A 12,784-nucleotide genomic window follows, 5' to 3' on the forward strand; every position below is an offset into this window, starting at 1 on the left:
AAGAGATTGATCAATGAAGTGAAGTGAGTTTGGTAGTATAGTATGTCATATATATGAGACATAAAATAAACCCCATTGAGCATTTATTTTCTAAAACGTGATATCAATATTGTGTAAAGTTGGAAAGGGAAGATATCTGTTGATGCAATCATGTAAATGGCAAACTTTTAGTCGCTTTGAGGACCTTCAAAACACAAAAAATAATAAAAATACAGAATTGAATACAAAATATGATAATTAAATCAAATGAGAAAAAACATATAAAAAAGACAAAATTAATATCAATTTGTAGGGCAAACTTTCACGCTAGATCGATACAAAAAATCAAAATCCTCAGAATTTGCTAAGTTGATGTAAGATATGACTTAAATTACTGATCCAAAAAAATTTATGAACCAAAAAAAAAAGAAAAGCTTTTTAAGTTTAAAAATAGTCCAAAGAAAGAAAAAAATAAAAAAAAAAAAAGTTTGACAGGCCGGTTTAACATCTGAACCGATCCTAAAACCCCAGGTTACGGTTTCAGCAAGTGGTATAAAAAAAAGAAGCGGGCAGCCTCCAATAGATTTTCATCAGCAGCACCTTCAATTTATTGTCACCGCAAGCACAAACCCTACGCGTCCTCTCACTCAATTAACCGAGCCCCATGGGTATGTAGCTTTTCTCGCTTGCTGATTTATATGTTATGTATCAGATCTTCACTTCTTCTATCGATTTTTCAATCTAGGGTTTATCGTCGCATTTAGTCCATTATTCTTTTGGCGGAATTTGCATACTGAGTTAGATTAGAAGCTATTTACTTTGACTGATAATCTAATATCCTTATAGCTTATTTGAGAAGAGCTCAGTAGTCGATTTCGTAGAAATTCAGTAAAAGACAATTCGCTTGTTGGAGTTTTTAATGATAGAATATCTGTTCATGGTTTTTCAGTGTTTGGTCACCTTGATATATTTCCTGGATTATGTCCTTTGTTTGTTTGTATGTTGTAATAGTATATCCTTAGGTTAATAATGGTGAACTCTGTAAGTTTCAATCTATACTAATTTATTAACTATTTGATTTTGGTTTAGTCGAATTAATATAGAATAAAGTTCTCTTTTCATCAAAATTCAACAAAAATCTTTTGAAAAACTAATACATAGGCGATTTGTAGCTTAAAAAGGAAGTGTCTTTTAATGTTAGGACTAAGGAAGTCCTTTTCTTATAATAACAATTTAATTCAATTAGTAGTTAGGAGTTATTGGGGTTAAATTGAATAATGTCTACAACAACTAAACATATACATTGTAATCCTACTTTGCATAATAACATCTATTTTTAAATTATTATCTTGAAAATTCTTACTTTGTATCTTATGTATTATCATCATGAACTAAATGTTTATGATATGTTTGTGCCATTCAACCACTTTTCACTAACAACATGATTTATTCCCTTCAATTTTCATGAAGTTTCTGTTAGTACAATGCATAGATAAGCAAGATGTCAATTGAGATTTTGTTGAAGCAATTAGAGTTAATTTGCTCAAAAACATAGGACAACAGTTTGCTATGATTAGTTTTCTTTAGTATTGGGTTCTAATGTTCATATTACTAATAGCATCATTGATGTATTGTATCTAATTTATAGTCAACTAGTTAAAATGATATGTTTTAAAAGAAAATATCTTTTACCAGGTGTTCGATGGATAACATATTCCTCCATACCGAACTCACCAAAAGAAAAACATTTTTACCGATACATGTCAGGTGTTCGATGGATAACATATTCCTCCATACCGAACTCACCTTCTATAGATAATGACTTCTGTGATGTTTTTTTTTTTACTGGGTTTTCTCCCATTTGTTGATAACTTCTGAGATTGTTGGGGTATGACGGATTCATGGATTTCATACTTTTGGTTGTTTGATGTGATAGATATTGAAGAGGACATCAAGGCGCTGCAGCTTGATTCATCTGGTATATCATTAATTACAGCAGTTCTATGATTTGTTCTATTCTTATTGCCACCTAGGTTTTTTTATGTAGTCATAGATTGTTTATCCACTTATCATTGAAGTCGACCATTAATGGCTTACATTACTTTACCATAAGGAAATATGGTTTTGAGTGTCTAATCTGTGATTGAATGTCAGCAGAAGATACTGTGTTGGTCAACGTGGAAGATGCTAGACCTGGTGAAGCTATAAAACATGATAAAGTTGATGGAGGTTAGTAGCAACTTCACTGATGTCTTGCCTTGCTTGTTCTTGAGTGGCTATTTGCTTGTAGTGTTTAGAAGTGGTCTTTTCATTGCGATGGTCTGATGTCAGTATATTATTGCTAAGTTCATGATTTATATTGATTTGTAAAAAAGTCTATAATTAAATTTGATCCCTCTCCCTCTTCCGCTTCTCTCCTTCCCCAAGATTTGTAATTATTATCCACATCATAGAAACTTCTTGTGGTTTAAAAGTAAGGCCTGTTCTTGTGTATATGAGATGCTTCCTTGCTCCTTTGGGCCTGGGGGTCCATGTAAGACTTCTCTTCTTAGTTTTCTTTGGTGGACTCACATCATTGAAACTTCTCGTGGTTTAAAAGTTAGGCCTGTTGTTGTGTATATTTAGATGCTTCTTTGCTCTTTTGGGCCTCGGGGTGCATGTAAGACTTCTCTTCTTTTGTTTTCCTGCTTGGTAGTTAGGTATTATCCCCATAGGACAATTTTTTTTAAGAAGAAATCCTTTGTTGGTCTTATATTTATATGCGATCATGTGATGTTACTGTTAACTTTGACATTGTCGTTTTCTAAATCTTGTTTCTTTGGGGGCGATTGTCTTAAGTATCTTTGACAAGGTTTAGAGTCCTTCAAATCACTACTTTTAGTAGGCTTCATGAAAGTTTGTTGCTTTTAGTTTTGGATGGTAACGCACACAAGAAACTACCTACAGAGTTCAAAAATCATGATTTCCCTATTTACTTACTTTTTATTTTTTCCAAAGGAGAGAAAATGTTCCTTTTTTATATTGTAACTTGCAAAGGCTATTAGACTTTGTTCTTAGTTTCTGCTAATATCTTTCTAAAATCTATTTTTTGATACCTTGTACATTTGTTCTTTCATATATTATATGTCGATATACTTTTACCCCCTGCTTTCATGTCCTACATTGATATCATTAGGAACTTTCTGGATGACGTTTTGATTGTTTATTAAATGGTAGAGGATAGTTTTATGGAAGAAGAGAGGAAGACTGATGATGTTGGGAAACCTGATATGCCGGAAGATGGTAGGTAGATTCATGAACAGATTATGCATCATCTGGTTCTTGTGGAGGTTATTCTTTTGTGTTATTAAGTGATTTCTTTTGATATGCTTGACCGGGAAATCTGCATCTATAAAACAACTTTTTGTCCTAGTTACGGGATTCTATTTTATCATAAATCTGATCCCCGTTTTTTCTTTTTCTTATAAATGAATAGATCTCTTTACTTTATGACTTAGATGTCTCGTAATTTCTCAAAAAAGTGATTCTATTGATGTGATTTGGTATGAGATCAATGATCTGGATGAGTTTCCTAATTTTCATCTCCTCTTGATTGGGAGGGTTTTTGAGGTGGGAGTAGGTAAAAGAATCATGCTGAAATTAGCTGAAGGGGCTCATGTCATCTGCGCTGAAATGATGGCTTTATGTTGCAGAAAGATGTCAGTGTAATGGGGATTGAGCCTTTTCTTTTAACTGTATTCACAAAGAGTAATCTTGTGGGCCTTACTGTTCAAAAGAGGGAGATCAGTTGCTACTTGTGCCTCTCTCTCTGGTGTTCTGCTCAGCAGAGAGGAGAGAGACTGGTCTCACAGCTTGGCAATTTTGTAGTCACAGACATTGATGTTTTGGTGATTCAGCTTATACGAAGATTATTGGGTACTATATCTATGGAAATTTACCTTGAGAGAATCCTTATTGAGGTCTTCAAGTAGCCACCCTTCAATGATAATTGTTCCTAACTCTTTTGTTGACACCTCCCTACTTTGTTACATTACTCATAGGGCATTTTGGTGTATTCAAGTTTTACAAAAGGGAGAACTTTTGGGGTATTTAGAGTTTTAACTGTTTTGGTGAAAAATGATATCTTTAGATTACTGAAACCTTTATTCAAACTGTTACGTAATTGTTTACTTCATTGACGGTATCAGAGTTAAGAGATGAAGCACATCCAGACTTAAAGCCAGAGCATGTCGATCCAAAGGGTGTCTCTGGAAAAGAAAGTTCTCCCCCAGAAGATATGCAGGTGGAGGTTGAAGTCAATAAAAAGAGGCATCTGAATGTGGTATTTATTGGTCACGTGGGTAAGTCTTCCTTTTTCTATTTACTCTTTATACACTTGATGCATGATTGTCATTGTAGTGAAGCTTGATGAGTACAAATCTCCCAAGTATCAAGAAGGAAAATTAGGCAAACAAAATAATATGGTAAATGAGGAAATAACTATTGGTACAATGTAGTTTTATTTTCTGTCTTTTTTGAAATTCTTTTATGGTACTGATATTTTTTTATCATTAAGGACTTATAGGTCCTGCCCGTTTATTTATTTCCCCCAAAATCGTATGTCGTCTTACCTCTCAAACATATCTTGAGCGTTTTTAGGTACTCTGTGGATGTAGTACTCTATGCATCTTTCCTCAATCTTTTTGGTGTTTTATGTCTGCATTTTTTTTATTTATCTTTTCTCCCCGTTCTTGATTTGGTAAAACATTAGCTGTTGCTTGATGAGAATTGAGATGTCGGTGTGGCGTGGAAATTGAAATGGCGATGTTTGAGTTTTTGGTTAAGTAGGTAAGCTGTATCCAACTTATTGAACTAGTAAAATCCATTTTTGCATGTGCAGTATGTCGGATCGGATGTAGTACTCTATGCATCTTTCCTCAATCTTTTTGGTATTTTATGTCTGCATTTTTTTTATTTATCTTTTCTCCCCATTCTTGATTTGGTAAAACATTAGCTGTTGCTTGATGAGAATTGAGATGTCGGTGTGGCGTGGAAATTGAAATGGCGATGTTTGAGTTTTTGGTTAAGTTGGTAAGCTGTGTCCAACTTATTGAACTAGTAAAATCCATTTTTGCATGTGCAGTATGTCAGATACAAGATCACTTTTTACTTATTCCAATTTTTAAAAAAGGATGCAAAATCGCTTTCTTGTTTTTTATGTGAAAGTTTTCATTCGCAAAGCTGATTGGTAACTGGTAAGATGCGATCTAATTGTTTAACTGAGAAACATCATATATTGTTACTTAGAGTTCTCCATATCACCTACAGATGCTGGAAAGTCTACTATTGGAGGACAAATACTATTACTTAGTGGTCAAGTTGATGACCGTACGATACAAAAGTATGAGAAAGAAGCGAAGGATAAAAACAGAGAGAGCTGGTAAGGTTTACTAGCTTACTATAGTCAAGATATGCTGTCAGTGTTTCTTAATTGATGAACTTGTGTATGACTTTTGCAAAATTCATTGTGGCCTCTTGGTTTGTTAGATAACCTGCGATACATTCTATGAAGCTTGGTTTATCATGATTTTCATTAGTTAGACAAATTTTGGCTGTTGAAGTCACAATTTACCGAGTACCAATGTCAAATGGACCATGACTCAAATAATTCTCAAATAAACTACTTGCATTGTCCACTCTTTTCAGGATCTCATCCAATACGTAGGTTATCTGCAATTTATACCTTACCATTTTAAAGAAGAAGTATGTTATCTACAATATTACTTGCATATTGTGATGGTTTGCTTTCTGTGAATCTTTTGTTCAAATGTGAATGACAAGAAGTGCAGCCACTGATGGCAATAATTAGATATGATAATTGCAATCAAGGAAAAACTAGTTGTTGTTTCACTTTTAATGGATTTGTTAGGTTCACTAATTAGTAATTTAGTTTTGCATTCCGAATTATGTGCTAGTTAATTTGGAAGCTCTGAGAAGTGATCTGGTTGCTTTAGAGCATTTTGTTATTTTAGAAAGCATTGAGTATGTTGTGCAGTATTTTGCGTGTGTGCTGAAGGGTCTTTTTCTTTTTGAAAACAGTTGTTGTGCTTAAGATTCTGTTGCCACCATTAGCTTCTTTGGGTGTATATTGAAGATTTAGCCCTTCTATTTGTCATTTTATTGCATGATGATAACTGAGTTGCTGTTCTAATGATTGGTTAGCCTCATTAGAGAGCTCAAGTTACAACCCAGTAAAACTTATCATCTGATGTTCAAGTTTAGGATATTGTGGCATTTTTCTGTTAAGACTTCCATGAAATGATTGATTTCTTATAAACCAGCCATCTGCAATTCTGCTGGTACTTTCTTTTAATTGGAGTTAGAATTTGGTGGATGTGAAATTGTACTATCAAAGCTTGGATCATTGTTTACTGCTAGAACTCTTGAAGTTCTGAGTTTGGTTACGGAACATAGGGTTACTAGTTCCTGTTAATTCTGATAATCTAGGCACATTCCTAGAGTCCAACTGACCTTTCTATCTGCAAGAGGTTGTTGCAAAGATAGATGCTCATTCTTGTTTTTTTCGGTTTCTTTAATTCTGAAGCTAGTTGTGTGTTGTTTGCATGGTTCCTGATATTTCATGCTTGATTATTCTTGAGATAGAATATCTCTTGATTCCATCTTGTTAACTTCGAGTACACAATTATCGATAATGAGTTTTGAAGAGGGTCCACATCAGTTTAGTTTCTTGCATGTGGAATGATCTTCCACACCGTCTTTGATTAATTATTGCTTTTCCTTTTAGTTTTTAACTTTCCTTTTTCAATGTCTTTTAGGTATATGGCCTATATTATGGATACAAATGAAGAAGAGAGGGTGAAGGTATTGCTTTATCTATTACTTAAATTGGTATATTACCTCTTTTTTGGGGCTGGTAATGTGGAGGAGCTTACGAGTGATTCTGTGTTTCTTGGTCACTTCCTTTTCAGGGAATAACAGTTGAAGTAGGAAGAGCACATTTTGAAACAGAGACGACAAGATTTACAATTCTTGATGCCCCGGTAACTTTTTATCCTCATGCTTTTTCTGGTTTACCTTGTGCACGAGGGAAAAGGTGCGAGTATTAAGTGACGAGTTTATGTGCACGAGAGGTGCCGTTTGCCCCATGGTTTCAAAGATCTATAGAAAGTTTTCCTTGATCTAAAGTTGTGAGTCTCTATGCCATATTAGTGTTTTTGGTACCATCAATTTTGTATCATTAAACATTGTTGGAAGATACAGTGCTTTAGTAATACAACAAAGGGAGTGTCCTAGTGGTCACTGAATTCTCAGGTTCTAATCCAACGGTAACAAAAAAAATAGTTGGTTTCTTTCCATCTGTCCAAGCCTTGATGGACATAATACACATTACCTGTGTTGGTGAGAGGTAGCAGGTACCTCGTGTTATCAGCCTAGGTGTGTGCAAACTATCCCAAACACCTCAATTATTTTAAAAACAGTGCTTTTGTGATCTTATAATGAGTGATAGCTTGGAAAAAGTCCCATGCTGATCTTAAATCATAGATTAATCCCTTTTTTCGCCAGAAATTGACGTTCATCTCCTCTACAATTGTCTTTTGAGCCTTTATTTTATATTACTACATGACTAGAAGGTCGAAAAGCTTAGGACAAGCCAATGAGGTCTAGTTTTCACGAAGTTTAAGAAAAAATAAAGAAGATTTTTCTATCTTGTGGCCCTTTAATCTTGTAGTCTTAAACATGCCACATGAACTTGTGGTCTTAAAGTGTTGCCAAAAAAAGGAGTAGGGTTATTCTTTTTGAAACAGACCGAAAAGGGTAGTAGGTCATTCTTTTTTAAATGGAGGGGGTAATAAATAATGATTCACTATGTAACGAATAGTTTTCAAACAAACTTTCTTAAATTTATTTGATGGCAGTGTCAGTGTCAACTTGCACCTCAGTTGTCCCAACGAATACATGCTACCTCCCACTACAGGTGCCGAGTAGCTCTACTCACCAAAGCTTAGAGAGATGAGAAGCAATCCTCTTGTGTTGTTTGCCTTTGCTGGGATTTGAGCTTGAGACTTTAGGGTCCTCCTTCCACTTCATTCACTACTAAGCCACATCCTTATTGTAAAGAAACAAAAATAATGACTTCTATAAGTTGCTCCCTAGGCCTAGCTTGAGTGGCAAAAGGTGGAGGATTTGTGACTTAGGTTGCATGTTCAAGCCCCACACCATGCAAAGTGAAGCCCGATATTTAAGTGGACAAGGGTAGAGGGGCGGCCCTTTATCCACCGAGTTTAGAAGGCTGTGATTGGTCGAAAGGGTGGCAGGTCACAAGACGGATTTCTCGGTTATTAAAAAAATGACTTGTTTAAGTTGAAATTTACTAAGTTCTGCCTGTAACTGTACGTAAACTGTGATGTTCTTTGTAATCTATGTACTCTCTTCATCTTTTTCTTCTATTCTCTCTCTACATCTTTTTTCTTATTATGCTCCATTTGTCACCAGGGTCATAAGAGCTATGTTCCCAATATGATCAGTGGAGCATCTCAAGCTGACATTGGAGTGCTGGTAAGAGCTTTTGTCGTATATCTTTTACGTCTTTTATTTTGTGTGAATCAACTCTTTACTTGGAAATGTTGAAGGCCGGATTATTGAATTCTGTAACAAAATGGGTCCATATATAGTGAATTGGACAGTGAGGATTCATATGAAAACTCCAATAGGTTGGGATTGAGGCATAAGAATAGTAGCTGATCATTATTTGCTCTATTGTGAAGGTTATATCTGCTAGAAAGGGTGAATTCGAAACTGGATATGAAAGAGGTGGGCAGACACGTGAACATGTTCAATTGGCAAAGACCCTAGGGGTTACAAAGCTTATTATTGTTGTAAATAAGATGGATGATCCTACTGTCAATTGGTCTAAAGAAAGGTGATCTTCTGTCTATTTCGACTTGTATTATCACATCCTGTATACACTAGCTTTGCCCACCAGGTTTTATCAATTTGCAAACTAATCTTGGTCCAACTTGTTCATGAAGGTATGATGAGATTGAGTCAAAAATGGTTCCATTCTTGAGATCATCTGGGTACAATGTCAAGAAAGGTAAATAAGGATTATTTACTTGCAGATTGTCTCTTTGTTTGATGTACTTGTTTTTCATATTTATGATCATTTATTGAATATAACTGTTAACTGTTATTCTCTATGTTCAAAGATTCTACATATTGGCTAAGCTGCTGATGCTTGATTCATGTTCTCTTTGTGCTTGAATTTCAGATGTCCAATTCCTTCCGATCTCTGGGCTTTTGGGTTCAAATTTGAAAACTAGATTGGAGAAGAGTGTATGCCCATGGTGGAGTGGTCACTGCCTTTTTGAAGTCCTTGATGCAGTCGAAGTTCCACCTCGAGATCCTAATGGTCCATTGAGGTACTTCTTTCCTCTTTCTGCCTATTTGGTGGCATCTTCCTATTTCTGTTTCCTTGCTCCACTCATATTTTCTAATTCTAATGCTAACCTTCTAGTTTAGTTTGCTCGACAATGATTTGGCGAATCACAATCCACAATCATCCCGTGGGTGGGGGGGGGGGAGTAAGACTTGGAAGTTCTGTTTGCAATTTTTTTTTTTTGAGAATTTCATTTGCATTATTGATTTGATCTTTTTTTCTATGCATCATCGCTCTTGTTCCCTTCACCGGATCATAAGCAAGGAATTCCTTCTATTTTTCTTGTCTCGTAATTTCCCTCTACACTTGTGCCAAGTTGTTTACCTATTTCAATTTCCATTTTCTTTTCAGAATGCCTATTATTGACAAATTTAAAGACATGGGAACTGTCGTTATGGGTAAAATTGAGTCTGGAAGCATACGTGAGGGTGATAATCTACTGATTATGCCAAACAAGGTGCTATTTTTTTACCTTAATTTTATCAAGTTTTGTAATTGATGGAATTTTCGAGGAAATTCATCTCACGAGCTGATTTATAGGCTGCTGTAAAAGTTCTTGCCATATTCTGTGATGAAGATCGAGTAAGGCATGTTGGTCCCGGAGAAAATGTGCGTGTTAGGTTATCTGGAGTTGAGGAAGATGACCTTTTGTCAGGCTTTGTCTTGTGCAGTGTTGGTATGTTTTCCCAACTAATCGTTGTCATAATGAATTGACATTCCTTATCTTCTTGATCTATGCCAATTGTTTGTGATTGTTTCTATTGCTAACGAGTTAAATAGTAGAAGAAATATTACTTCTATTGACCATGTGATGTAAGCAAGTGGTATGTATCTGATAACATGTCATGAGAAAGAATTGTGATACATATAACATAACAGCTCAGAGGTTGTGGACTGGTGAATATGTTAATTGTTTTATTTGCGAAGGAAAAAAGGCATAAAAAGTAGATTTTTTCACTGGGGTGTGCAAAGCAGTTAGCAGTCTTTACTTTTGTGAATTTAAGAAGGGTGTTATGTTTTTAGATGATGCTGTATATGTCATGTTAGTCCCTGATTTTGTCTAAAGAACCGTTTACACCCTTTTACAAAGATCAGTTGCACCAGTGGGCTAGCAAGAACAAATAATTAGCAATACTCGTATTTAATTCTATTTGTGTTGGAGTCGCTCTCTGTCTAGGCTGTCCACCATTCAGCCTCTATTTAATCATATTTTTGCGGAGAATTTGTGAAGGATGCAAAATATACAACTTTTGGCAGCACTTCATTTAATCAGGTAGGTTAGTTAGATATTGAGCTCTATGAGAAGCTGATATGTATGATAATATCAGAACAAGTCATGCAAATGAATTTAAGTTGTAGCAAAAAGCATTGAAACAAATAGGAAATGGTCGCAAGTGCTACTCATACAACAATATCTTATGAGCGATTTGATAACAAACTAACATTGATATTTAGTCCTTACCTGGGCAACAAACACACATTCAGTTGTAGCTTTTCTTGAGGTAGCTTGCACTTGAAGTCAATCAGTCTGCTAACAAATATGTAGTTACCAACTAATTTAAAAAAAGGGCAATACGAAGATTTTCTACAAGGATGAGGGAGGAAGTGATTTCTTTTTCTTGGTTAAATGAAAATTTAAATGTTGTTTCATATTGTAATCTCAAGTGGGTTTAGACCATCATTTTGTGGTGGATAGCTTTCAAGCGTTTTTGAATTCTAACAAAGCTTACTGTTTGCAGCAAAGCCAATACCTGCAGTTACTGAGTTTGTTGCGCAGTTACAGATTCTTGAGCTGTTGGACAATGTATGAATCCACCAACCCTAACTTAGCAATTCATTACCTCACTTGGATTCAAAATTGCACATGTGCTACCAATCTTCTGTTAATGGAATTTCTTGCTGTCAGGCTATTTTTACTGCTGGATACAAAGCTGTATTGCATGTCCATGCGGTTGTTGAGGAGTGTGAGATTGTTGAACTGATGCAGCAGATTGATCTAAAAACGAAGAAACCTATGAAGAAAAAACCTCTGTTTGTTAAGAATGGCGCTATTGTTTTATGCCGTGTTCAGGTTAGCTGTCTAATTGAATGCCCGTAGATTGGGAATACATGGTTCTTAGATCGATTCTTATGGTTCTGTTATTCATAATTTTGGGTGACTTCGAGTTATATTTGAATTTGCAGAAGGTACAATTCCTGTATCACAATGTGTTTGTGTTTTGTCCCACCTTTCTAACAGGGAATCATGAAGATTTTCTAGTTTGAGGACAAAATCATTGCTTTACCTTGAAATCCCTAGTCCCTTTCAAGTTCACCCTTTTTTGGTTGTTTTTAGAGCTAGATCCTTAGGTTAACGTCTCGTGTTGGTATTTGAACCTCTTGAAACTATCATGCCAGGTGAATAATATGATATGTGTAGAGAAATTCTCCAACTTTGCTCAACTTGGACGATTCACTCTTCGCACTGAAGGTAAGAAACCATTGTGTTCGTAACCTCAAATTTCTTTTTGTTTCTGTATTATCACACGACATAGGAGGATCATAATTTCTGTCATTTGTGCAGGGAAAACTGTTGCTGTGGGGAAAATTACTGCACTGCCTACTGTTGCTGATAGTGCATAAACAGCATAGGCAAACTCAGAAGGTGGACTTTTTGCTTCCTTTTGTTGCTCTACTTCACATTAAAGTTTTTTGGTTGACAAAAAAATAAACATATTATGAATTGCGAAATTTTTTAATTAGATGTTGTAGTTTTGTGGAGCATTGCTTTTGATATCCAGTTTCAAGCCGATGATCACTATCTTTACTATTTGTTTGTGTTTTCAGAGGCAATTTAAGTTGAGCATACGAGGTTTCCATTGCACCCTGCTAGAGCAGTGGCAACACAAACATGTGGCCCTCCGCAGTATTTATTGGAACAGAAGTTGGTCCTTTGTTCAGATACACGCATAAATGTTCATCAGTTTAGTGGAGAGATGTTTTCCTTAGCGTGGTGTTGTTTCTGTTTTTTGTTATTTTCGCCTCCATCCGATGATGTATTGTTTTCTAGAACGATATCAAGTATGAGGTTATTTGGTTATACACTTGTGCCATCATAACTTAAAACAAAATTTTGGCATTGGAACTTTAAGTTCATGCGAGCTGCACATCTGTTATTCAATTCTTGACATTGGCTATGACTATTAGTTTATTGAGCTGATATTTATATAATCCAGGACGTATATTTTTTAGACATTATATAAAGATATCTTGCGGAACATATTATTACAGTATATGTGTCATGTCCTGCCATATCCTAGTTAAATTTTGTGTCCGGATAGAGGTGGAAGGTTCTAGAGTTGTGGAGAGGTTTGCGGAGAACTCTAGAAC

General features: G+C 35.4%; 1 protein-coding gene across 4 annotated transcripts; it reads left to right on the forward strand.

The window, feature by feature from the left end:
• Positions 1-290: 290 nt before the first annotated feature.
• On the forward strand, positions 291-12,658 carry LOC101244963 (uncharacterized). Of its 4 annotated transcripts, none has more exons than XM_010324314.4 (19): positions 291-647; positions 1,916-1,957; positions 2,137-2,208; positions 3,196-3,261; positions 4,167-4,319; positions 5,287-5,398; positions 6,795-6,840; positions 6,948-7,019; positions 8,473-8,535; positions 8,745-8,899; positions 9,009-9,073; positions 9,248-9,398; positions 9,767-9,872; positions 9,956-10,091; positions 11,155-11,219; positions 11,322-11,486; positions 11,813-11,885; positions 11,979-12,059; positions 12,242-12,658. In XM_010324314.4, the coding sequence occupies exons 1-18, from the start codon at positions 644-646 to the stop codon at positions 12,035-12,037; spliced, it is 1,605 nt and encodes a 534-aa protein (XP_010322616.1). In that variant the 5' UTR covers positions 291-643; the 3' UTR covers positions 12,038-12,059; positions 12,242-12,658. The 4 variants fall into 4 exon arrangements, with proteins under 4 accessions (XP_010322616.1, XP_010322618.1, XP_004241636.1 ...); XM_004241588.5 differs by having other exon boundaries at positions 393-647; positions 2,134-2,208; XM_010324316.4 differs by lacking the exon at positions 3,196-3,261 and having other exon boundaries at positions 351-647.
• Positions 12,659-12,784: the final 126 nt, after the last annotated feature.

Source organism: Solanum lycopersicum, chromosome 6 (assembly GCF_036512215.1).
Source record: "Solanum lycopersicum chromosome 6, SLM_r2.1".
Taxonomy (NCBI): domain Eukaryota; kingdom Viridiplantae; phylum Streptophyta; class Magnoliopsida; order Solanales; family Solanaceae; genus Solanum; species Solanum lycopersicum.